The sequence below is a fragment of the Semicossyphus pulcher genome, unplaced genomic scaffold (genome assembly GCF_022749685.1).
Source record: "Semicossyphus pulcher isolate SPU_LCO1_2020_fin unplaced genomic scaffold, fSemPul1.0.p SCAF_25, whole genome shotgun sequence".
NCBI classification, from domain to species: domain Eukaryota; kingdom Metazoa; phylum Chordata; class Actinopteri; order Labriformes; family Labridae; genus Semicossyphus; species Semicossyphus pulcher.
The window spans coordinates 10430421-10457798 of NW_027211699.1; the positions used below are offsets into that span (position 1 = coordinate 10430421).

A 27378-nucleotide genomic window follows, 5' to 3' on the forward strand; every position below is an offset into this window, starting at 1 on the left:
TGTTTTAGAAGTCGACGTGGAAACCTGCAAAACTAAATGGAAACAAGTCCGGGTGCGTTTCGTCCGGGCACAGAGGAACATGTTGGAGAGACAGAGCGGAGACGGAGCGGGGACGGTGCAGACGGTGACCTCCTCGAGTGTCTCCATGTCTGTTGTTTACATCCCACACACAGAGTAGTATGTGAACAATTACGTTCGTGACGCAGACGGTTGTGTACGCGAACGCAAAATTCAGCAGTGTACAGAATTAATTGCAGTTTTTGGATGTTACGCTCGCTGATACCAGAATAAAGTGCATTACAATACTCGAGTCTGGGTGACCTTTTCTAAGTCGGCAGGAGAAAGGAATGACCGGATCTTTGTTAACTGTCTCAGTTGGGCAAAGCAGGACTCCGAGGTTGCAGCCTCTTTGCACACATTACAAGTTAAGGTTCTTTTAGGAATTATAAGGAATATAGATCAGAAAACCAAGTCTGGAGTACCCGGAGGGAACCGACACATGCACGGGGAGAACATGCAACAAGGTTGTATCTCAGTCCATGTAGAGTGACCTTAGTGATTAGTTATCAATAAAACAACACATCGTCTTTGTATAGTCATTAATGTTGCAACATACCGATGTCGGAAGAACAACTTCCGAACTTGAACGTTGGAGCAATCCGAGGAGCAAGTCCACGTTGTTTCCTGAAGTAGAAGCACAGAAACTTGAGAGAGAATCTGTCCTCAGAGTATTAAAGTTTATGTAGATCAGAACCAGACCGACTTCAAAGTGAGGGAAAACATCAGAGTGGATCTAAAGGAAACAAAGGGCATGTGAAGGCTGCTTCATTCTGAATAAACTGAATTTTTACATCAGTGAGAGCTGGTTTGTGTTAAGTGAAGAAAAGAAGAAAGAGTTAGAGGAAAGATAAAAGAGTTTCATTAAACCTCTCAGAGATTAAAAACCCTCTTTGTTGTGATTAAAAACGGACTCCTGGTTTCTTTTCTGAGTCTTATTTGGTGTTTCAGAAACAATCTCTGCCATCACAAACCGTTTCCCCGTCTGTAAATTGAGTAAATAATTTGAGCGGCTCGGGGAGGAAATGAGAAGGTGTGTCTGACTGCCCCGCGGAGGTCATTTAACAAACACAATGATGTCATGGGAAGTGGCTTCTTCACAGTGCTCGGTTTCCTTTTCATTCGAACAGCTGAGCGACTCTGAAGCTGAAACTTTGTCTGCGAACCGTCTGTGTCTCCTCCTCACATCGTTTCTGAAGTAATAATGTGACTTTAATTGTCTGAGCGTGAAAAACAGCTCATACTCACACCTCTGATAAAGGACAGCATGCAGCAGTCCCACATCTGTTTCAGTTAAAGCGTCAGGCTTCGCCTCCATGACTGAAGGTCGGCCTCTCCCTGCACTCGAATCAACTCAGCTGTGTTCAATAACGTTTTTGAAAGCACATTTTTATGTTTACACATTAAGATGCCCTGTCCCCCAGAAATTAGGTTAATACAAGCAAAAACATGTTGACAGAAAAGTGATGCCAATCAGATGACGTTCTCTGTACACAATCTTTATTGAAAGCATCTCCGTTCCCTCGACCCCCAGTACCTGAAGAACCTCCTCGATGTCCTCAGATGCAGGCCCGCTCGCCATCCCTCACTCTCGCCTCCAAACACCCTCTGGAACTCTCTGCCTGCAGAGATCTGCCTCCTTTGACATCTTCTGTCTGTTTGTTTGCTTGTTTTGTTCGTCTGTGAAGCGGCCTTGGTCCCATGAAAGGCATTAAATAAGTTATTATTATCTTTCAACATAAGACGTACAAAGAGCTTTAAAGGTTGAAGATAAGAACCATAACAGAGATGGAAACAATAGCACCATCACGAAAACAATTAATAAAATAAAGTAATATTACGTAAAACACAGAATTTAGACTGATCAATAAGAGCTGAAGTCTTGACTCTGCTGAGCCCCAGAAGGCCTCAAGGGGTCAGAGTGTTGGGGTCGAACCATTCAGGGCTTTAAAGGTGATATGTCGAGGTAACCAAAGATAAAACTTAAAGGGAAAGTTCGGGTTTTTGAATGAGGTACAGAGGTGACAGCACGCTCCCTGTCAGGAGAAGCAGGCTGGAGTTCCTACACTGAAGCTAAGCTAAGCACGGCTGCAGACGGGGTCAGGAGTACCACGCTGTATTTTCTAACATTTATGTAGCGCTTCACGTTGACGTCAGACGGCCCTTTCCCTCGGCGATATGTCTCACTCTGCACAGCAGCCCTGTACACCTCTGCATGCAGCGCACAGTGTCAGATCAGCTGTTTGTGTCAGCCAGTTTGGGTCAGTCTTTTACATATTTCTTTGCCGTTTGTGCAGCCGTCTGATTGGCCCCTGTGTTTGAAAAGTTTAAAGTTTCAAGACGCGGCTTCTTGCAGGATTTAACGCCTCAATAAAAATCTGATTCATCCCAAACTCTCTTTATCATGATCATGTTTTCGGCCCTGTACATGTCGGCCCTATAAAACCGCAAGTCGCCACCCTGGATCAACAACCAGAGCCTCCCAACTTCCCTCACTTCTGAGTGTAAGTGAGTGTAAACAGCGTCAGTGTGGGCCCGGTGGGGGTGGGCTGTGTTGTGATGAGCTCTCTGGTTTTATCAGCCGTGGACATTCCTCCGCGCGCTGCCTGGGAAGCAGCGAACGAGCTGCTGCGATGACGTACACGAGACAATGGCGAGGAGTCGGTTTTACGGCTCCCATCTGGTTCGGGCTGGGTGTGAACGTGAAACACACAGAGACATCCAGAGACACAGCTGCAGGAGGACACACAGCTCCTGCCATCAATCAGGGAGATTTACTGTCGGAAACAGAATCATGGCACCGCGGAGGAATTAAAATGTGTTGATGTCGAGTTTGGAAACGTTCCATGTGCTCTTCTTCAGCTCGAGCATGTTTCTGTTTTTATTCTCATGTGAGGAGAACTCTTTAAAATCTATTCAATGACCTTTATACAACTGTATCAGATAAACAGGCCGCTGTGTGCGTTCCCTTTGCTGCTGTACATTTGAGACGCCACACAGAATAAGCATCTCCAGGAGAGTCACAGAGCTGACGTCTGCGGCAGCTGCACGATTGGTTATGGTGCAGACAGCATGTGCTCGTCCACAGCTCCTGAAGACTGCAGGCTACTGATCGCTACGAAGCTTTGTGCACAGGCTGGGTTCTGACCCCAGAGAGGTCACAAAAGGTCAGAGGTAGGTCGTAGAGGGGGGAGAAGGAAGACAGAGAGAAGTAGAAGAAGAAGGAGGAGGAGGAGGACAGAGAGAAGTAGAAGAAGGAGGAGGAGGAGGACAGAGAGAAGTAGAAGAAGGAGGAGGAGAAGGAGGAGAAGAAGGACAGAGAGTAGTAGAAGAAGGAGGAGGAGAAGGAAGACAGAGAGATATAGAAGAAGGAGAAGGAGGAAGAGGAGGACAGAGAGAAGTAGAAGAAAAAGATGGAGGAGAAGGAGGACAGAGAGAAGTAGAAGAAGGAGGAGGAGGATGACAGAGAGAAGTAGAAGAAAAAGATGGAGGAGGAGGAGGACAGAGAGAAGTAGACTAAGAAGGAGGAGGAGGAGGACAGAGAGAAGTAGAAGAAAAAGATGGAGGAGAAGGAGGACAGAGAGTAGTAGATGAAGGAGGAGAAGGAGGACAGAGAGAAGTAGATGAAGGAGGAGAAGGAGGACAGAGAGAAGTAGATGAAGGAGGAGGAGAAGGAGGAGAAGAAGGACAGAGAGAAGTAGAAGAAGGAGGAGGAGGGGAAGGAGGAGGAGGACAGAGAGTAGTAGAAGAAGGAGGAGAAGGAGGAGAAGAAGGACAGAGAGAAGTAGAAGGAGGAGGAGGAGAAGGAAGACAGAGAGCTATAGAAGAAGGAGAAGGAGGAAGAGGAGAAGAAGGAGAAGGAGGATAGGGCGAAGAAAACGGAGGAGTAGGAGAAAGAAAAGAAGTACAAGAAAGAAGGAGATGAAGAAGAAGAAAAAGACGGAGAGGAGGAGAAGGACAAGAAGAAAGAAGCATGAGGAAGATAAAGAAGAAGAAGAAAAAGAAATAGAAGAAGAAGAACGAGAAGGAGGAGGAGGAGGAGAAAAAAGAAGTAGGAGAAGAAAGAAGGAGACGTAGAGAGGAGGAGGGTGTGTCCTCAGCTGTCAGACAGCAGCGGGTGACGGACGGGCTCGAGGGTCTTGTCGATCTGATAAAGAGAGCCCTTTCCTTCCTGAATGTTCCGAACTGTTTGTGTTCGAGCGTCTCTTCTTCTGGGTGTGGGAACCTGCTCCTCCCAGAGAGCGTGGTTTCCTCTGGACGAGGGCCGACGGCGGGCTCAGAGTGTCGCTCAGACTCAGTGATGAACACTGTGCAGGCTTTTAACAGACCAGATCTACTCCTGCTGTATGTGAGAGCACAATGTTTGCCTCAGTGTCTCAGACTTGTTGTACGGTCTGTTGGTACATAAACGTGACAAATAAACGTGGCTGAGTAAACCGTGCGGCTCAGACTCTGCCAGCGGCCGTCAGCAGAGCAGCAGGAGCTCCCCTCAGCTGTCTCCCGGCTGTGTAACAGCACCTCCTCTCTGACCTCATGGAACATCTCTGGGGACGCGGGATCACGTTCTCCACATCTCCTCCCTGCTCCCGGTGACCTCTGACCTACAGACCAGCTCAGACTCAACTGGATACCCCCGCCCCACCCCACCCAGGCCCAGTGAGGGAGACTGGATCAGTTCCAGTTTGAAAGAACAACAATGGATGAAACCAGAAACGTTTTGTTGTGTAACTGTGACTCAGGAGTTTTTACTAAATCGACTTCATGATTATAATCTGGGGAAGGACTTCCATGTTTCCCCGGGTGAGGTCCCAGCAGGGGGGGAATTTTTCTTGCTCCTCATTAGTTTTTTGGATGTTTTGGAGCCGAGCTGAGGTCAGAGTGTGTCTGATCTCTGCAGGACGACTCGGCCGCACACTGAGAAAACGAACAAACAACCTGTCAGAGCTTCACGCCTGAAGAATCTAAAGCACCCTTGCAGTCTGCAGGATTTATCCACACCTCCTCCTCCTCCTCCTCCTCCTCCTCCTGCATCTCTCCCTGCTGTCCGTCTCCAGGTCCCCGCGAGGCTGCCGGACTGCCTGGCACCAGAGTCTGACGCTGGGGGAGATCTATCTCCGAGATATGAGCGGGAGAAACTCCACCCAAGAGGCCTGGTGTACACACAGACAAACCTGTGACATCCTCTGAGCTAATGGTTCCCCGAGTGGCAGCAACACAAACATCCCCAGGACAGACACGCCGCTCCTCCTCCGGCGCGCTGCTGTTTTTAGAGCTCTAAATCTTTGCTTAAACTGACAAACAGACACACAAACAGGCTGTGAGATACTCTGAAGTCTTACACGGCGGACGTGTGTACATTCTCTGACATGTACATTTCACTCGACGTCACTGTTAGTGAGGGCAACTTCAGTTCGAGTTTAAATAAAGGTTATATTAAACCGACAGATGTGTACACCAAAATTAAGCTCCAATATAGCTTCTGACTGTGATTGACATGTCGCTGCAACCTCTCAACCAGGAGAGAGACAGCTGTGTCCCAATTCAGGGGCTCTATCCTTCGAAGGACGTATATGAAGGCTGTCCCATTTCAAATGCGTCCTCCTTTTCCCGGGTCACGAAGGACCCATCAGGTGCATCCTTCGCGGCCCAACGTATCCTGAGATGCGTCGCACGCTAATGCAAACGAGCCGACGGACTCTCGAGCCGGTGAGGAATACACTCTAAGTGAAAATCAAATAGCTGCGACACAAATGTTAAAAAGCTGAAGGGGCCTTGAAACAAATGATCTTTAAAATAGGTAATGCTTGTTAGCCCACTAGCTACCTGTTGCTAGCGGGCTAACAAGCATAACCAGGAGCCGCGTTTGGTGACGCAAGGTTAAGGGCGGGAACAGCTGGTGACGCAAGCAGGAAATCATCCACAGACCAGACCGCCTCGGCCTTAGCGTCTACGCAGGCTACGAATGACCTCCGTAGGCCGCGTCCTTGGAAGGATGCAGAGCCTGATTGACGCACAGCTAGTGTGTATCCACACTCTGATCCAAACTCGGTCACTTCTGGCTGGATGGTCACATTATACTGTAAAGGTTGCATCGATATCTTTCTGCAGGATTTTAATCACTCCTTGTTGACCTGTAAAAATGATTGTGTGCATGTTTCTTCCCTGCCGCATGTTCACGTCTTCTTAAACCCCAAACACATCCTGAATGTGCTGATGTCACACGTTCCGGGCGGAGATGTGTCCCTCTGCGGGCAGATAATCCAGATTTATGTTCTGTTAATCCGTTTTCAATATCCCTGTTTCACATGAAGGCGATCAATCATCCCGAGCGAGCGCTGACATGTGCTGCGAGAATAACGACGCGGCCGTCCAGATGCTGCCTCCTGGATCATCCGTGACGCACAGAGGTCGCCGTTCCTCACTGACGGATGAGGCCAAAGGTCGCTGTACGTTGAGCCTGGCAGAGGGAGCTGTGCGGGGGTCAGGCAGCATCGGGGTCAAGCCTTTTCTCTCTAACGTGGGCTTCCTGAACACACAGAGGGATTACAGTGTCAACATTAAGAGAGAGGGGTGAGGTCATTCTGTACTGTACATCTGCCGCCCACGCTCACTGTAACACACACGAGGCAGGAAGCGTCCCGTCCGACACGGTGCGATCTGCAGGAACTGATTCGTTCTGTTCATGTCGTGAATGTAGTCTCTTTCTGTGCCTTTGTTTTACGAGCGGAGACGCAACGAGTTACAAAAGATTCAACACATGGAAGAAGAATCTGTGCTGCAGGTGTCAGCCAGAATACGGTGGCCAGCAAGGGCGAACGAACGCATCCAAACAAAAGATTTCCAGGCTGCAAATTAAAAAATGCAAACAAAAAAAAACTGCTGCAAAAGAACAAAAACACATCTGAGGAACAAATGAACCAAAAACAGGCTGTGAATACATGAAAAACTTTTGGGCCTTTGCAGAGTGTTTGCCACTTCTTATACTTCAACAGTCTTACGACTGACTTCCAAGGTTCCTGGTTCGAATCCCGTTCAGACGTAGCGGGCCTTTCTGTGTGCAGTCTGCATGTTCTCCCTCCGGGTACTCCGGCTTCCTCCCACAGTCCAAAGACATGCTCGTTAGCTTCACTGGTGACATTGGTAGGTGTGAACGTGAGCGTGAAAGGTTGTCTGTCTCTGTGTGTCAGCCCTGTGATTGACAGGCGACCTGTCCAGGTGTAACCCCGCCTCTCGCTCAGTGACAGCTGGGATCGGCTCCAGCATACATTCATGCACTTTTCTGTGTTGTATTTGGACATGATTTAAGATCTGCAGACGTAAAGTGTTTAATTGTTTTACTGTTTTGGACGATATTTAATGTGTTTATCGGATGTGGAACTTCCTTTGTAGCACATTCAAACATCACATGAACACATGCTGACTTCTCTAATAAAGTTTCATCTCCAAACCTGCTTGGACTCGGTGTGCAGGGTGAGTTTATGCAAAAACAACCTTTTAGAGAGACTTGATTGTCAGTATAGATTATTCCTCCGTCTGTTTGCACCTCCTCTCTCTCTCCTGGAGTGTTTGTCTGGGTCAAAGTTCAGCCTCCACCTCTGCTTCTTCTCCTCTCTCGGCTAACATTGCTAATTGCTGCCCTCTGCTGTCTCACTATGATCTCTATAACTTCTTCTGACCTGTTGAAACACATCTGAAACTTAAAGCGTCTCTTTTCCCCACATATTTTTAATGCCTGCCAACCCGACCCATCATGCACCTGCATACGTGCGCATGGCGTGTGCATTGTCATGCTCCAACAGAGATTATAAACCCGAGGAGTTTGCTGAGATAATCCCGTCTCTGACTCCCTGCGAGCTGAGGTATGAAGAGGAGTGTCACACAGAGGCTGCTGTAATCTGTGCAGATTGAGTGTGTAACAAAATGATAACATGAGGTCGCAGATTTTAAGGATTCCAGCTTGTTCTGTGGTTTGTTTCATCTCCTGCTAGCATGTTAGCATTTTCTGAGTGGCTTTTTAGCCTCTCTGCCCGGCCTCTATTTAGCCAGATGGCCTCCTCCGTCAATCCCCACTCACAATCAAGATTAAGATTACACCGCGCACACACACAAACATGCACTCGGATACACCACATACACAGTAATTAATGTTCACTTGCTTGCAGATGATATAACACAGAATCTGTTCGCTCAGTTTAAAACCGAAGCTTAAGTTATTAAAGGGAGCCATCGATCGCAGGAGCCCAAGGTTGGAGGAGTGGCGCGGATTAAAGTATTTTTATACCACAAAGCCACGTATCCACGGCGCTCATCTGAAAGCGAGAGGTGAGAGGCAGCAGCCAGGCAGAGAGGGTGTAAGGAAGGGGGAGGACAGGACAGAAAGCTGCTGTCGCCAGGCTCGTTCCGTCTGTAGCAGCCGCTGATATCTCCTCGTTCCCGTCCTCGAGGCCTCTGAGGCGCTTCTTCTTCGAGGCCTCATGAAGGAGGCACCATGGGCTTTCTGGAAAACTACCAGGAGATCGACCCCGTCACTTTGAACCTTTGCATCCTCATCGCCAGCTACGTTATCTTGCTCCTGGTCTTCCTGATATCGTGTATCATGTACGACTGCCGGGGCAAAGATCCCACTAAGGAGTACGCCCCGGACCCGCAGCCGCCGACTCAGCCGTCTCCCATCAGGCTGGTGGTGATGCAGAGCTCTCCGGCCCCGGTGGCACGGTGGGACACGGCCAACATGATCACGACCTACCACGAGCCCACGCACTCGGACTTCAGGGAGAAGAAGAGCACGATGGTCTGAGCGAGACTGGGAGGACTCACATTTTGTAAATATCTGACTCTTTTTTTTACTTTTTACATTTCTTTGTTGTTTTTTCTCTCCGGGACGATGATTGGATTTGACCTGCACAGGACCAGACTATCACGGTAAGTGATAACGACCTATATCTTTAAAGGGTAATAATTCCTGTTTAACATACTTTGGGGATTAAATGACTTATAGGTACAAGAAAAGTTTCTGAGATTCCTCCAGGAGATTACTTTAATTTAGCCAATAAATTACGGCAATGTAATCCTTGGGGGCAAATGCACTCGATCAAAGGTCGTCCACTAAAAGTTCTTGTTGTTTCCACTGACGGGCTCAGATTGTGATTCTAAGTGTGTGACAACATGACAGAAAGGATCCCTACAGAGATAGACCTTTTTGTTACAGAGCAAGATGATTGTTTTAACCACACACAGACGTTACATCTCTCTCTGCACACACACCAGACTCCATTCATAAAAACAGTAATTTAACTTCATAAAGTTGCTGGAGTACCGCTACCTTAATCAGCTAGTTTTTCTGTGTGATTGTGTTTTCCACATATATTGTGTTCAATCCAAACAAACCGTTTAAAACACCAAACCCACACAGTAATGTAAATAACTAACAGATCAATGCAGCAATAGAGAACCAACTCCTGTGTACAGGAAGGTAGAATTAGTGTTTTTATCAATGGAGTTTGGTGGCTGTGAATAGAGCTGTTAAACTGCCGTTTCTGGCTGGAAAAAAATGATAATTCCTTAAGAAAAAGAGTCCTCCTCTGTAAGGATCATAGTGTGACACACTTAGAATAACAATCTGAGCCTGTCAGCTGCCTGTTTTCACGGCTGGTGTTTGAAGAAATCTACTGGAGCAATTCCAAAACTTTGAGAGTCAATTGGTTCTCACATTAATTGACAGATAGCTCCCTGGTTTAAAAACATTGCCCTTGAAGTGCTGTGTGTACGCAGGCGAAATCCGTCTTTATCTCAAGGATCCTGAGGCCAAAGCCTGCATGCAGTCTGCCAGGGAGAGTAAATGTCACAACTGATAAAGCACAGGGAATAAAGAGGGCACTGCTGTTGTGCTGCGCTGACAGACAGTGTGGGCGAGGTTAAGGATTAAGGTTAGGTTCAGGAAGACACACGGAGAAGGGTAGTAGAGGAGAAACTCGGCCCATGTCTTAACATCTGTGGCTCTTCTGCGACTTCAAATAACACCAGAGAAATATTGCCCCACTTTGGACTTTGCTCCTCTTTCCTAACACTATTACCCTCACTTAAACCACCTTACCGAAACCAAGGTCTGACTGCTCTTGATTGGCTGCCATTCAAGGATTAGGGTTCAACATTTGGTTAAGTCTGGACGGACAGTAACCTCTTATATAACCCGAGGAACCCTGCTGATCATGGAAGCGGCAGACGAGAGGGTGAAAGCTCCTGACCTGCAACGTCTCCACTCTTAGAGACGTAAATGTCTCTAATCACTTCACCTACGTAAACGGGAAGGTTGTGTGCCCTCTGATTGATTCACGTACGGCTAAAGGTTTACCTGTTGGTGTCTATCTGGAGCATACTGGAGCTGGGAACCTTTTCCTTTGTCTCTGATGGTGCAGATACGCTGTCTAAACTCTGCAGAAACCTGCACACAAAGAAGCGTGTGATAGCCGAGTTTAACAAGTAAACAGAGCGCAGTCGAGATAAATCCGCAGGGCTGTTAGTTTCTGCTTTAGTGCCCTTCCGGCCTCTGCACAGGTCACTCATTGTAAAGGATCTTTTTTGCGTGCAGCACCACGCTGTAATCTGAGTCCGACTGATTAGCAGAGCACTCAGAGGGTCTCAGACCAAAGCAGGAGGCTGCTTTCAAGGTGACGAAGCCTGTCGGAGCTCAAACATGGAATAAAAACACGTTGCTAACAGAGTCATTGAACCTCTGAACGGCCTCTTGGAAAAAGACCCTGATTAGTTTTCGTCTCAAACATTTCCAGGAGACAAAAATAATCCCATTGGAGTTCAAACTCGGTGGTTGGAGCAGCAAAGTTATGATTACAAGTTATATAATTTTGTACTCTGGAATGCAGTGCATTTTGTTTGGGCTTCCTGTAGGAGCGTGGCCTTGCAATTCATGCTCGAATCTTGTTCCGCTTTCCCTTTAAAACCCTGCATCGCACTCACATCGTCCCTGCTTGCGCTCGGTGCGACGCTTGAAAGCCAAAGATCATGATTTATTCTAGAACCACAAATATGACTCATTTTAATTTGAAGGAATTATAGCACCATGAAATAATAACTACTTAATAGAGAATCTTGGCTTTTGCAGTCCAACAATCGCCTACACTCCTGGTTTGAGTCATAAAGGTGACGTCTTTTGCACACAGATTGGAGGCGAGGGAGCTTTATTAATGTTTATATAAAAAAATAGGGCCACTGTTATATTTATTAACTGTCCTTTTATACCAGATGTCACACATGAAGCAGGGGAGGTACGCATAATAAAGTGTTGGGATGAACAGTACGCTCTAAAATAGAAGCTAATGCGCTCACAATGTTGACGCAGGTTTTTCAGACCCGGGAAGACCCGCTTATAGATGCCGATTGTCTCTTTTCCCATTGCCAGTGAAGTATCCTCCTGTCGGTCTCTTTTCTGCTGCGTCACCGTCTGACGTCACAAACGTGCTGGAGACAGGGTTAGTAACCAGTGAAGATGTTACGGTGGTTAGGTCTTTATTGTATCTGTTACTCATTCAGTCTGTTTATCAAACTCGGCGCGACAAATCTGGAACGATGTTCGAGCGCTGCTCGGACGAGGAGTCACAGAAGTTACCAACGGAGGGGGCGGAGATTAATGTGTCGACACGGGTTTTGTGTTCTTATCAATGCCGATGGGAGCCGAGGCGTTAATTACCCGGGTCTACTGCAGAGTCATGTGACCCGGGTCTGAATGATTGGAACCTTTCCCACTAAGCAAAGAAGCTGGGTGTTAGCGTTTTCTTTGGACCAGTGGGAAAGCGGCCTTACTGGTCTTTTTGTGGAATTTCGAAGGGTTTTGACAAAAACAAAAACAGCCCGAGTGCAAGAAGAAAGGCTGAAGCTTGAGAGCATGAAATCTGTGCAACAACAATATATATAAGTGCAAGCAGGCATTTTGAGCACAAGCAGAGCAGATCTGGAATGTATGATAGCAATAAATCAATAAGTCATGTTCTCAAACTAACAGACCTCCCTGTTTAATAAAGAATGACGTAGAAACCAGAAATAAACCCCCAGCTCTGGAATTTCCCTACATTAGCTAACAAGCCTAGCATGCTTATGCTGCATTCAGGTCATGTTGGAATTGACACAATTAGAAGTTTCTTCTATGTAAATACTGTTCCTGCAATCCTGTCTAACAAACAAGTCACGTTGGCCAGAGTTCAAGGTATTTAAACATAAATATAAAGCGTACATTTAGTGTTTTTTAACCCTCATATTCACAACAGTCTTGTTTTTTTCTGTTGAAATAACAACTTTGAAGCTGCGAACTCTTTTTAAACAAATCAAACATGGAGGTATTTGATATTTATGTGCTGTTTTATTATTATTTTTTAGCATCGTTTGTCTTTGTTTGTTGCATTTTGCTGCAGAGATTGTCGTCTGACTCAATAATCTGTCACAAAAGTCACAGGAGACGAGGGAGACTGGACCCAGATGCAGACACAGAGAACAGGCAGGTAGGTGGGTGCAGACAGATATTAATGAACAAAAGAAAGACGCTTACAGAGTCCAGGGCAGGAAAACACAAAAGGACCAGTGACAAACACTGGCTGGCTTCATGCTGCTGAGCTGATCCAGGAAATGTTCGACAGGTGTGTGGGTAGGAGAGTCCGGGCTGGTGACCAGTGAAACTAATGAGGGCGAATCAAAGCGGAGGGAAACACAAGGACAAGAAGTAAAACAAGGCGTGACACACATGGGGCAACTTACAAAGAAAAACAGGAAACACTAAAACTGTGACATCAGCCTTTAGTGATGTTTTCGTCGATCTGCCAATTTGATCTGAACTTCAGGGAAAGCAGAGGTTGTAGGTCACACTGAATCAGCTCTTTATGACTGTATGTGTCCTAACCCTGGTTATTCAACAGACTGCAGCGTCCAGGCGTCGCTGCCAACGCTCAGCAGAAATAGATCTGCTTCAGTAAACAGCAGCAGAAACTTGGATGAAACTCGGCGTAATCCTGCAGCTTCTCAGAAACATGCAGTAAATGGATCTTATTCATAAATAGGCCAGTGGTATTTTCTGTACTTTGTAAAGATTAGCACAAAATAAGTTACGTCATCAATCCGAGTCTAATCTGATCAATTTAAACGGCTCAGCGTGGACTGTGTTTGCAGCATTAAACTGCTTCCTCTGAATTTGTTATTATCTACAATTCTCGGAGAGACTGACCAAATGATGTATAATTATTCTTCTTTTAAACATCTCATAAAAAGAAACACAGCGAGCATCGTTTTTTAAGAGAGAGGCCTGTTTTTGTAGCCTGCTGAAAGCTAAAACTGGCTGCTAGCTAAAACATTTAACATGTGGCCACAGAGAATGGAAACACCCGCAGGGGAAGAAGTACTGACGTCTTTCAGAATGTAAAAGTTGTACGGCAGTGTAAAAGAATGTCTCAGTTTATTTTCATCACATAAACGTGTGATGCAGCGCTAGGCTGCTAAGCTAGGTAGCTAGCTCCAACATGAAATATAGTTAAGAAAAAATTGGTACCATTTGTACTCAGTGTGAACTACTGTCAGGTTTGTTTACACTGACGGGATAGTGATTGCTCATCAGCAGACATCTTGGTTGTTAGGGTTAAAATTGCCCCAAAAGGCACTTAAACCCCATTTTGGATGGACGGTTGTGATTGGTCCGACCTGAATCAAGTCAGGTAAAAAACTGTCTGATAGAAAAATAGAAAAAACAAATGCCTGTCCAATCTAATAACTCAAATGTTATATGTTTGAAATTAGCAAATATAATTAGAATGTTATTGCCAATTATAAATATGAAAGACAGATTGTTTTTTGGATCTTAATCCAAACTTTTCCTATTGTAACATTAAGGAGATAATCAATATCTCCAACACATGGTGACTGAGCCTATGGCCCACTGATGACAGCCTTTACATTTGCAGTATATAGTATTATTATGGGCTGGGTGTCTGTGGCGGCGCCCAGTTAGTGGTTGGTCTGCCAGAGAGGGTAGGCGGAGCTAAGCGGCTGCTTTTCCGCTCTCTGCAAGTGTTGTGAGTAAACAGTAATCTACTATGGCTGAACAAACAAAGAAAAGATGGATGACTACAGATACAACTTCAACAAGAAGTGAAAACCCAAAGAAGAAGAAACAAACTCGACGCTCAGATGAAGGCAAACAATCGAGAGTCGTAGACGTCTGGCTAACTCAGGAAGTTTGCTCCCAGAGTTCCTGATTGTGCCCAAAAGGCTAGGATTCTCATTAATGGAGTCACTATACTTGTAATGATGAACTGCATTTTTATATCATTCATATGTAGAAAGATCTTCATTAAAAAAGCTGTTAAACTGAAATATTGGGAATGACGTCAAACATATTTGCAGCTTCCTGTAAAACATTTTCATGGTAAATAATTCAAATGTTGCACGTTTGTCCAAAGAACCATGTTTCTGATTGTTTGCCTTCTTAAAATCTTTATGCATTTCTTGCATTTCTTTGATATTCACATGCGTCCCATCCCCCTTCATATGCACTGCAGGTCAACTATAGGAAGTGCTCTCTAGCGTGAAACAGTAAACCAATTACGGAGCTGTTTAACCCCGTGTCACGTGTGGACATAAAGCTCCTTTTATTCTGAGGACACCCCCTCCTATATGTCTGCTATACTAACACCCAAACATGCGCTTCAGACAAGAGTCCACGTAGTGTTTACGTGAGAGATCTTTTTGTTGTGTTCCCGGTATGAAATAAAAGAATGTATTAGATCTGAGCGCCTCAGGGGTAAAGTGTGGGTCAGCAGGAGTCTGATCCTCATGTGAGAATAAGTTTGTGCCAACAACATAAGCAGATCTGACCTCTGACCCCTGACTTATCAGGCTGATGATATAACAGTTTTCATCGTTCAGGTCTCCTCTAGCTGTACACCAAATCTGAGGTGGTTTGGAAGAACTGTGTCGGAGGAGCTCGTCCAGGTACTAGCCCTGGAAATGACCAAAAATAATGTTTTATTCAAAACGGTGGATTTGCATCGAGGCGAATCCATCACCACGGACACACCCTCTGACACAAAGTCACAGATTTTTCTGCAAACCTTCATCAAGGTGTTGAGACTTTCCGGACCAAATTTAAGACGGATATTTTTTTAACAGGCGTGGAGCAGCAGCTGGTGGCGTAAAACATTTCCTTTTGTGACCTTGGGACGCTATGACTCTAGCTGAACATTGTCTTATGAATGTGTTCAGGCCGGGACTCTTATCATACATGTAAAGTTGGGGTCAGATCGGTGCATGTGCAGTGCGGCTTATTAAGCATTTCCTGTTTCGAGGAGAATAATGCAAATGTTTGAGTTTCGTACCCGAGCCTTAAATAAGCATCCTTATCCATCTCACAGTTTAAGGATTATCAGTGCAGAATTAGACTCATTTTTCTCCTAGTTTTTTCCTTAATAGGTGTTGTTTCATGTGAGAATGCTAATTATGCTAATTACATGGCTACCTTCTAAACACACCAATAGTTTGATGATTTTAATTCTTCCGCGAGAAAAAAAAAGACAATTTGCTTCTTCAGCTCTGCTGGTTTAAATGTCATTAGCTCTGTCGTGTTTTCTTCTTCTGTCAGTGTTTTTGCGCGTCAACGGCCTCTTGGACTTGTTTCTCTGAACGATGCAATGAGCAATGAGTTAGTCTCAGAACAAACATAAGGACAAAGAGACCATGCTGTTTCTTGTGGCTGCTCAAAAGAACATCTCATCATTGTTTTTCCTTTTATTCTTATAGCTCATTTATTTTCCCAAAGCGTCGACATCTTCTGACTCCTTCGTTTGCACTAAAGAGCTTTGAAGAGAAAGATTTCAAACCAAACATCTCTGCTATGACAGGCTGACAACACGCTGCCTGCGAGCGGGAAAGTGTCTGATGTTCACGTGCTGAGGCGTGATGAGGGAACGAGGGACAGGTGTGCAGAGAGGAGACAGGTGAAGAGGGTCTTCAATCTCCATGATACATACAGGTTGAGAGAGTTCCCTGTTTTCAGCATGCAAGAGGTCACATCATTGGAAACGTATGATCACAAGGTCTTACTATACTGAGTGTACTTACCTGCAGACTTTCCTGAGAAACGTGCACATTATGAGTAGCACAGTTGGTGATGTATAAAAGGTGGTTCTCCAGAGTCTGACCACCTGATGGTGCAGTTATTTATTGCATGTTTATAGAGTTGTTTGTGTTGTTTAGTATGCTCGTGGCTGTTCTCACTTGCTTTATGTTGTTATGTCACAACTACAAACAGGAAGTGCAGCTTTTCCACAACGGTGTGTCCCATTCCTCCTTTTTTCCAGCCCTCATGAACTCACAAACTCGAGCACTGCACGTGTGAGGCCCATTTTTATCTGCAGGTTAACCTTACATTAAATGCCTGGCGCGCTCACACAGGTGTTTTCATTTATTCCTGCTCACTAGCCCACCGCTCAGGTAGACAGACAGGGAAGTGCACGATGCGATGGAAGCACTTGAACTAATACCGACACAGTCAGTGAAAGTGGCTCGCATTAACTGCTGAAGAGGAGTTTATAATGTCGGTACAAGAGGCAGATATTGTTTTTGTTTTACAGCTTTAGTTATTGGACGATTAGACTTTTGGTCCCCTTTCTGACCAGTTCAATCTACATTTTTATTAAACTTTTAATATGTCTGATTAACTGCAGGTTACTTTTATGTCCTGAGTAAATTCTCCTCCCTGCCAAATGGGAACTGACCTGTTTTCGCAGGGCAAATATTTGCAGTAGCAGAGGGTATTGTGACCATACCTTCAGAATAAAGGTGTAACGTGTCCTGCACTGACAAGCTTCACAAAACTCAAGGAACAGGTTTACTGCCAAGAATAAGCAGGCGAACCGTCTTGGTGTTTTAGTGCATGACATCGAGACAGAGTCAGAAAAAAAGAAAGCAAGCTGTGCTCCTGTCAAACAAGTTAAATGAAAAGGTATTTTGAAAGAGCTGCACGGTTTGTGCAGGAATGTGGAAGATACTGCCCGGGGGGTTTGCAAAAGTTTACAGTACGAAACAAATAAAATATGCAATGTAGAGAGACAGAAACACAGAAGATGAGAGTTAATTCAAAACATCAGAGACGATGAGCTTTCAACAGGTTGTGGGGAGTATGCGACAGGAATATAAACGGCAGTTAGCTTTCCTAACGTCAGGTACGCAACAATGTGTTCAACATTTTCTTTTAATGTTTGTTTGGTCGGAGCTGAAAGCGCCCAAGCTGTCCAGGGATGAGTGTCTTTGTGGGTAATGTAGGGAGCAAGTTTGGTAAGGAAGAAGAAGAACTGTAACTGCTGGTGTTCGATGTGTGCATGTCCAAATAGTCCAGAGAAAGGTGTTAATACGTTTCCGAGCATCAAATCCCTCACACTTAACCATAAATATATGTTTCTACAGGTTTTTGCAGCTTTAAGACAAATAATTCCTCTTATCTGTACAACATGCAGCCGTTTCTCAAAGTGACAGTGGTGAGTGTGGAGTGATACAGCTGCCTGCGTGAGGTGAGAGTGAAGTTTAACCTGCAGAGAAACTCCATCCGACCCCGAACAGAGCGGCTGCAGCCGGACCTGACACGGATAGTTTACACCCAGGACAGAGAGATACTCTGACCTGCTGTGCCGCTCTCAGGTCTGCATCACATCACAAGAGTTAGCAACGCATCATGGGAGAAAATCAGAGTGAAGCCAGAAGCAAAAAGAGACACTGTAATGATATGCACGGCCTCTGGCTCTCTCCCATTGTCTCCCACAAAGACTTCTCTCTTCGTCTGGATCAATCCCATTCTCTTCCTCTGCCGTACCACAAACACCCAGATACTTTTATTTAATCGCCTTTACACAGTTCTTCTACACATTTCTCATATATAAAAAGACCTTTTGTTGGGAATAATTCAAGCAAACGGACCTAGAAAACCTTTGTAAGCGGGTTCATCAGGTTTCTTTCTGAACAGCGATCAGTGTGAACTTGATTAAGCCTGAGGATTGCACTTTGCTCTTACATAAAGGCTCTGTTATATCTACGAGCTCCTGATCAAGTTACAGCGGCCTTATGTAACTGAGCTGTGACAGCGTGACACTGAGCAGTGCACCGTCTGCCTGTGTCACTTTGTCTGCTGCAGCATCACTCCCTAAACAGTTCTTTTTCCATGACACCTGAAGCAGGAAGCTGACGTGGTTTCTCTCAGCCAGCAGAAAAATCTGTCAAATGTTTAACGTGTAAAAAAAACTAGATTTAAGTTACAGTGAAGCTGTTGACACTCACTGTGGTGTGTCAGGGACGAATGCTTACATAACATGTGGCTTTAACAGAACGATCTGTGTGACGCTATATACATTTAACAAGAGTCTTTTCTTTAAGCCTTTTTCTTCTTCTGCTCTTCTACAGTTTATTGGAAATATGATAATTTTTAACAGTAAATCTACAGCTTTATAAATAAATTAAAATATTTAACACAAAACACATGAAGAGCTAATAAAATGTATATTTTTGTCATAGAAAAAAACTATTTTGATCATAGTTTAAGTTATTTTTTGATGTAAAACTATGTCATGGTTGAGCTGTCAAATGCTTTTCTTTGATAGTTTGAATGAATTTGAAATAGTGTGACTGCATTTCTCACTATTTTCATTATCTTACAAACTAAACAGACATTTAATTAATGGAGAAAATATTAAGCAGCTTAAACAATCTGCATGTGCACTTTACAAAAAGTGTTTTTCTTTTTTACTGGACGATAGCTGCATAAATGATCATTTGTACGTCATTATTTATGTGTAAAGTTAATAAAATATCTCTTGAGATTACATTAAAGTCATTAATAACATTAAATAGCATAAGAAATCCCCTTCTGTTTTATTTTCCTTCGTCATTGCAATCAGATCAAACGTTTAACTATTAATTAATTCTGCTTTAAATAATTAATTTAAAAGGTTTATACTACAATCCAGCAACCCTGCAGCTGTACAGTTAAAACAATACAGGTGACCTTATAGGGGTATTATTAATGGTTTAAATGTATTTATTTATATGTAAAAACCCTCAAAAAGATACTTTTTAAAGCAGTACAAATGGTGTTTTAATTTGCATATTGTTATTTGATACTATTGTCCTGTATCTATCCATCCTTTGTGAAGAAAGTGCTGCACCCATGACACATTTTAATTTAGCGTGAAAACCTCCGTCAACATGCAAATTCAGCTGCACGGACTATAAACATACAAACAGAAACTACTTCCTCAAACGCAGAGACGCGAGAAATCTAAAGGACATTATGGAACACTAAACAGAAACAAACCGTTTTTCTCGTATTTAAAGGTTTATATTTATTTATTCACTTGTTTTGTTGACTTGCGGTAAAACCCTCAATCTTTAAAATTTGCTTATCCAGAATGTTCAGTCACGTTCTTTATAGGACACCGCCTACCTTACCCCTGATGGGCCAGTTTCCCGCTCTCCTCTCCGCTGATTGGCTCAGCCTGCTGTCACTCATCATCTTACCACTTGTTTGGGCGGTGGGGCACAAACAGAAATCATATTTTTTGTTCAGCGGCTCAGCGGGGAGCTGCTCGTCACTAGCCGGCGGACTTGCTTGCTTTGCGGGGGTCTTTTTGGTTCGGCCTGCCTCTCGCTGGTGCTCATGGATGTTTTTAATTTACAGACGAGGCAGTGAGCCGGTGTTTGTTACAGGATGGTATTGAGAAAAAGACTAAAACGGTGCCTTTGTAGTGGGAGTATTCATGCTGCCGGTGCCTTGTAGCTGCAGTGAAAGTTAGCTTATGGTTAGCATAAGGTTAGCTTATGCTAGGCCTTCCTTTTCCTTTCGTTTATGAGGACAGTTTATTGTTTAATTCGTTCCTTTGTGAGGCGGGTTTGTAGCTCTTTTGTTTGCTGATTTTTCTGCTGTAAAACAGGCTGAAATGAAGAGAACAAACAGCTTTCAGAGGTGGGTGAAATCAGACATATATTACTGTCAAATTAATGTTTGGGCTGTCAGGCTAACATCACAGGTATAAATGTCTCTTACAGTGTCAGGTAAGGACTGCATGTTATCCAGGTGTGGTTAGTTACATCACTCTTAACGCCCGTTAACAGAAACCTGTTTACCTCTCAGGTGGAGTCACCACATCACATGTAGGTGTTGTTCATCATATGAAACACGTGTTGACTGTTTTTGTGTTAACTTTGTGGCACAGAAATTTAACACAAGTAGGCGTTTAAAATAACTTTATTAATCAACAAGTATTTGTCAGAAAAAAATGACTAACTTGACTGAATGTATTGTGATGTAAAAACTGGTTATAAAATGTTTTTTTATTACATTCAAGAGACGGTTAAGAAATCCAGGTTAGAGCAGCCTCGGAGGTGATTCCACGCTAGAACAAGAAATACAAGAAAGTGTACTTTGTAGTGACCGTATGTAAAGCTGTAGTAAATGTAAAGCAAGCCTAGTTAAGAAAACACTCCATGCATATTCATTAAAAGTATAAAATCACAACATCACAATCAGATTTAAGTCTGTTAATAAACTAAAGTGGGAGTCAGTTCGAACAGTTTATGAAAAAGGTGTTTTTATATAATTAGGCTTAGTTGTTGTTTTAAGTTTTCAACCGTAGGTAAAGATAATAATTATTATTACTTTTCTGTTATTTAACTCCTTATCTGCCTTTCTGAGTGTTCCCATGTTTGTTTTGATCAGATTATTATTTTGGCACATTTTGTACACTTGCATGGTGAACATTTGCCCACGGCTTGAAATGAAACACTGTTTTTATTTTAAATTTTGTTCAGTTTTTAGGAGGGATGCACCGACTACAATTTTGCCGATGGCCGATACGGATGTTAATTTGTAATTGTTAAAGCCCTCGTCTGGAGAAGCGGCCAAAAGCAACTTTAGTTATAAAAAAATAAATGTATTCAGGCCTTCATCAAACTCTTTGAGAAAGCACGAACTCAATCTTTCAAATTCCCAAAACATCTTTTTATTGAAACTTCTTTCACATAAAAATAATCTGTTTTCACCAAATAACTCTTCAGCCTGTTTTAGAATCACCTGCTCAAGACAAAAGTCTTTCTGAAAACATCGAATACATCGGCGCATGCCACCTTACCTGCCGATGGGCTGATGTCTGTCGTCGAGAGTCTTTGGAGTGAACCGGCCTTTACATTTAAGATTCTTAACTTGTACTACTCGTTCTTTCTTCCCTCTTCATGTGTTTATTTTGACCGTTACGCTCCAAATTTCCAAGGCTCATTCCTGATCTGTGAAAATCTACGTAAAGGGAACAAAATGAGCGACAGCCAGCAGCAAACTCATTGTAAACTTGCTGTGAGAAAATAAGTTCATTTTGCATCCTGCTGAACCTTTTTCTGACTCTGATTCATTTATCTTCATTATTTTCTTTCCAAAAGGCCAAACCAGGATTCTGTCAGTAAGAAGCTCCGCCTCCCTTTCACGGTTGTTTATTATTAGTTTTGTGTTTCTGTGTGTTTCAGGTTCATGAACAGACGGGCCTCTGCTAACTGCCGCTACCAGCCCACCTGCTACGAGCACGCTGCAAACTGCTACACTCATGCAGTGAGTGGTTTGACTTTATAACGCAGATGTCTTATTTTAAATATTATGTTTTAACCGTTTAATGTGTCTCTGCAGCTCCTCATCGTGCCCGCCTTCGTGGGCATGGCGCTGCTGCACCGTCTGTCCGATAACGGCTGGGAGAGAGTCACCGCCTGGGTGTACGGCATGGGCCTGTGCGCGCTCTTCCTCGTCTCCACCGTGTTTCACATCATCACCTGGAAGAAGAGCCACATGAGGTGAGGAGGAGGGCAAGCTGTGCTGGCAGAGAACCAGGGCACTGACATGTTCCAGAACAAGCTGTCGTTAGCCTACATAAATACACATACATGACCCACTTACGCATGTTTACGTAATGCACCAGGACGCAGACACACGGCACTTTCCTTTGTGATATTTAGAATGAAAACAGCTCCAGTACAGCTGTCTCTTTTCTAGTTTGAAAGAAGAACATTAAGTCTCTATCGTCGGGGTAACAACAGTAGATTTATGTCTCACTGCTGACAGGGCTATTTTTATCTCTCTGCATTCTTTAGCTTCCCTCATCGCCAGTGTTGTCTCTTTGACGTGCTGTTATTTTAGCTTCCTGTTTCATGTGCATCCTGTTTCCCCCATGACAGTTTGACAGATCAGTGTTAACATCGTTATTCTTTTAAGATCTTTAAAGAAACAGAAACCAGGCGGATTAGAGTAACGCATACATATTCAATTTAAGAACTGTTTTAGAGGCAGTGCCATTTTGCTAAATGCTCGACACCTGGGTGAGCATTTACTAATTTTGCATCCAGTTTAAAACTCTGGCTGCATCCCAAATCTTTTAAATTGCATCCATGCATCCCTCACTTGCGTCTTTTCCATGCATCTTAGTCCCTCCCACTTGGGATGCATGCAGAGACGTGAGGTGAGTGTTTTAAGAGACATGAGCAACCTTTCCCTTTGAGTCTTTATGTCCCTCCCTGGTGATGCACAAGACCTACATCTCCTCCGCCCGCCGTCACACCTGGAGCTCTTATACAGCAACGACACAGCGGACTGTTCTCACTCACCTTTAACGTCTCATAAAGATGCTAAAGTTACAACAGTGTCTGTTGCAGACAGACAGGCAGGGAGCAGAGCAGAGAGACAGACAGGTTTTCACACAGCAGAATAGAAACACAGAAAAATAACCTTTAATAACCCGTCTGTTGTTTCAGGTCCATGGAGCAGTGTTTCCACATGTGCGACAGAGTGGTCATCTACTTCTTCATCGCTGCCTCCTACACCCCGTGGTGAGTGTCACACAGAGGGGGCGGGGTTTCCTCAGGGGAGCTGCAGGTGTGAATAGAGGTGTAACATCTCCTCTTTCTGCTCAGGTTGAACCTGCGTGAGCTCGGCCCTCTGGCTGCTCACATGCGCTGGTTCGTGTGGCTCATGGCTGCTGCTGGAACCATCTACGTCTTCAACTATCATGAGAAGTGAGTTCATTTGTTTGTTAGTAAAAACTTAAGCTCAAGATCGGGCAGAAAGTGTGTGAAAGGAACCACCAGTCATTATGTTGGTTGGTTTTTATGTTTGGGTCACAGATTAAATAACAATTTAGGATTATTTTTAAGACAAAATGACAAAAGTTTACTGCTCCTCGAAATGTGAATTTTTGCTGCCTTTCTCCGTCTCAAATTTAGTTTCTTTGTGCTTTGGAATATCGTTTTTATTCCAACATTTCAGATATAAAATAAGCGGCTTTATTACGATCTTCACTCAGAGTGTGATCTCTAGTTTTGAGAGCATAAACTCTGCCCTCGCACACAGAACACCCCTGCTTTCACTTAGACTGCACATTCTCTCGGTCAGGACACAGTCTGCACATGTTCTGTGCTTTGTAAAATACATTTAAGTTGAAGAAAAAAACAGATTTAGTTTGTAGAAGTCAAAAGAAAAATGTAAATCAGAACAACATCCGAATAAACTTAGAAGTCAGTCTCACTAACGAGGTCCCAGACTTTTTCAAACTTCTTGTTGCTCTTCAGTTTGTTTCCTCCTTTTCTCCCCGTTGATCGTCAGTGGACGTGTCGTGTTTTCTGTCTTCACAGGTACAAACTGGTTGAGCTGGCCTTCTATCTGACGATGGGTTTCTTCCCCGCATCAGTGGTGACGTCGATGGTAATTTTAATATTCATTGATTTGTTTACAGTCACACTTTATTTGCATGTCCTGGATCGTCGCAGGTCACTCGTTCCACGCTAGGGTAGAAGGCTTTATGAGCGTTTCACTTCCTGTTCTTGTTGACAGAGTCTGCAGAACCTGGATTACCATAAAATTCAGTGTATAAGATGCGCTTTTAATACATGTTTTTTCCATCTAAAAAGTGCGTCCTATAAATATACACTGTGTTACAGTATGAACATTTTTGTGTTACAAATGGTTCAAATATTTCTGAGGTTTTGCAGGAATGATCCTGCTTGATAACTCTTTCATTCCTTCTGTGACATACTTGAGCCTTGATGGCTTCTCTAAAAGCTTTAAATTAAAATGCACCGGACTTCAAACTTCTTAATTACCATGACCTTTCATTTCAGCTGTCAACACCTGTGCTTTCCTTACGATCACAGGTCCAAAAGTCTGCAGGGACAAATACCTGTTAGATTTAAAAATGCATGGGTTTTAAGGTTGTAAACATTTAAATACTAATAAAGTTCAGGATGTAGTTCAGATTAATTTAAATGCAGCTACTTGATTAGATGCTGCTGCCCTCTTGTGGTGTCAATGAACATTGCAGCCTCATATCCCTTTACTGTTACTCATTTTGAACATTTAAAAAGATGTTACTTTTTTGTTTTGTTTTGTTTTCCTCTTTCTGTTTTACCTTTTTTTTAAACAGTCGGATCATTTTTTGTCATTTTGTTATTGGACAGAAATAATTTTTAACGCTAAGTTCAGAAATGCATCTTCTTTCTTATTTTCTTATGCGCATGCTTGATTATCTAATCTACCATAAGAAACACGCACACTATTTAATCTACGGCCTAAATCTCTGGTTTCATGCATCGATTTAACACAGCAGGAGAATCGTTCACTTAAACAACACTCCTCTTGTATTTTCTCTTGTGCGCTCTGCAGAGCAACACTGAGGGTCTCCACGAGCTGGCCTGCGGCGGCCTCCTCTACTGCCTCGGTGTGTTCTTCTTTAAAAGCGACGGCGTCATCCCCTTCGCCCACGCCATCTGGCACGTGTTCGTGGCGCTGGCTGCGGCCGTGCACTACTACGCCATCTGGAAATACCTCTACAAGGCCCCCAGCGCCGACACCCTCCTCCAGTCCTGACTACGCCAAGCTGGAACGCCGCCTCTCCACCTGCACAGACTCCCTCACCTGCCCGCTGAAGCTGCAACGACAGCCGAAAAGTTTACGAAACAATGACCAGGAAATGTTTACTGTTTTCTAACGTGGAGGAGGACAGATGTGTCTCTTACAGAAGCTTCTTTAAAAATGTAGACTTTTTACAGTGAACCCTGGCACATTCAGGAGTATTTGAAGATTTGATAGCAGTCTTTTGTATCGCTGAAGTAAATTCCATGTTGAGATTCATTCATTTCAGTTTGTGATTTAAACACGGGGATCAAGTGAGATGCTGTTATCAGCAGCAGGGCTGGGGATCATCCAGAAACATTTGTTACATTTTTGATACTTTACTGCTGAGAAATTTAAACGTCTTAAATGTCTTCATTAAAGAAGAGACCAAAGATCCCACAAGCAGCTGTAAGAACTAACAAGGTAAAAAAGCTTAAAGTTGGCCAAAATTGTGATTTAAGTCAGAAACTATCTGATCAAACAAAAAGGAGATTATGAATCTGATGCAAATTTTTGTACCTAAAAATATTGCAGTTTGATGCCCAGCCCTCATTATTAGGTTGATGCACTTCAAGTCAGAAGAATAAAATGCTCACCATAGTTTTTTGTTTTTTTTGTCTTGTAATTTTTTTTTGTTACAGTGATCACAACGTTTAAACCCAGCTCATCCAGGCTGACAGGTTTATTTTTCCTAATGCTTTGATTCTGGCAGGTATGTAAAAGCAGTCCTGTACGGAAGATCATCAGGGTCATTAAAAAAAAAAAGAATTTTTTTTTTTTTATCATTTTGTATTGCAAGAAAAGTCAACAAACGTCAACAACTTGGTAATTGTTTCAGTGAGTCTTAGACATAAGGAGAAAAAAAGAGACTTTTTTTTGCATTTTAAGATTAAAGTTGAAATTCTTGATATGTAAAAAGAATCTTCCAAATATTAGTTTATGTCTGGCACAAATACTGAAAGTACTATTTATTCCTTAAAGGGCAAATAAGACTTTTTTTTTTGTATTAGTAAGTTCTTGACATTTAATCTTTTCTTGCAAAAGTTCCTTAAAATGCCAAAAAAAAAATCTCCCAATTTATTTTTTTTGTCTTGCACACATTCTGAAAGTTTGATTGATTAGATTATTTTGCATTTTAAGAATAAAACTAAACTCTTAGAATGCAGAAAAAAAAATCTTCCTACATTTTTTCTTTTTTTAAATTGCACAAATACTGAAAATTCGATTTTTTCTTACATTAACTTTTTTGTATTGCAAGAAAAAAGTAAATGTCATGAGTGCTAGACACAAAATGCAAAAGAAATTCCCTCTTTGATTATTTTTGTAAGAATTAAGTTGACTCAAATTGCGTTAAAAAAAATCTGCATTTGCATTGCAAGAAAAAGGTAAAAAACAAAAAATTAAGTAAAGTTTTTTTTTTTGTAATGCAGGAAAAAAAACATTTAAGAATTTAGAACATGTTTCAGCATGTTTGAATGAATGACAGAAGAAATAAATAATCAAGAGGGAATTTTTTTTCCATTTTAGGACTAAAGTCGAAGTTCTCAAATTGCAAAAAAAAAAAAAATGTATGTCTGGCACAATCTTTTTTTTTTTTTTTGTATGGCCCTGATTCAACTCTTCTCAGTTCATTCTTTGAGTATGTAGCGCCCCCTGCTGGCGGGTTGCTGTAATGATTCACAGCATTTCATGATGTGTTGATTTTTGTTAACGAGCCAAACGAAGACGGAGAGTCAGCTCAGGCGGTGTGTGAACTATTCCACTTTCTTATTACTGTGAACAGTGTGCAGTAGAGTGTGTGTGTATGCACGACCTTTGACCTGTAGTCCAGTATCACATTGCCACTCGCACCACTATGACGAGCCGTGTTTCCTGTCTGTGTTCTGACGCGTGGAAACGTCGGGTTCATGTTTTGTATATTTTGCTCGATGGCTCCTGACGTGTCACTTCCTGTTTGTCTCCTCTTAGCGGAGCCGAATGAACGCTTGTTTTCTTATCTTTCCTTAACCGCTGTGTTTTGTAATGATTGTAAATATTCTGTCGTTTTCTGTTGATTTCTCGGTCCTCGCCTTTTGCAGGGATAAGAAACTGCTTCTCGTCTGTCCCATTGGTGCTGCATAAACACGAATGCTCCTCCACTCTATCATTCTGAAAATCACCTTTCTAATGTGAAATAAAAGATGATAATGCCCCAAATGTGCCTCCGTACACGACTCTTATTCATGATGAGCATTTACAGGTTTCCTGTCGTTTGAGGAAAATCAAGCTCTAATTTGACAAAAACATATGAGAACTTTCTTTGAGTAAAGCGCTAAACGTTAAAAAAACATTAAAGGGTTTATTTTTTTAAGTGAACACAGAAATAT

The 27378-nt window shown here is 43.1% G+C and overlaps 2 protein-coding genes across 2 annotated transcripts; both read left to right on the forward strand.

The window, feature by feature from the left end:
• Positions 1-8545: 8545 nt before the first annotated feature.
• LOC138604496 (small integral membrane protein 36-like) lies at positions 8546-8854 on the forward strand. Its single transcript, XM_069676450.1, has one exon. It carries the CDS (start codon positions 8546-8548, stop codon positions 8852-8854), a length of 309 nt encoding a protein of 102 aa, XP_069532551.1.
• Positions 8855-19706: 10852 nt separating this feature from the next.
• mmd (monocyte to macrophage differentiation-associated) lies at positions 19707-27199 on the forward strand. Its single transcript, XM_069675928.1, has 7 exons — positions 19707-20056; positions 21607-21688; positions 21764-21924; positions 22879-22953; positions 23038-23139; positions 23755-23824; positions 24782-27199. Exons 1-7 carry the CDS (start codon positions 20031-20033, stop codon positions 24983-24985), a joined length of 720 nt encoding a protein of 239 aa, XP_069532029.1. The 5' UTR covers positions 19707-20030; the 3' UTR covers positions 24986-27199.
• The last annotated feature ends 179 nt before the right edge of the window (positions 27200-27378 follow it).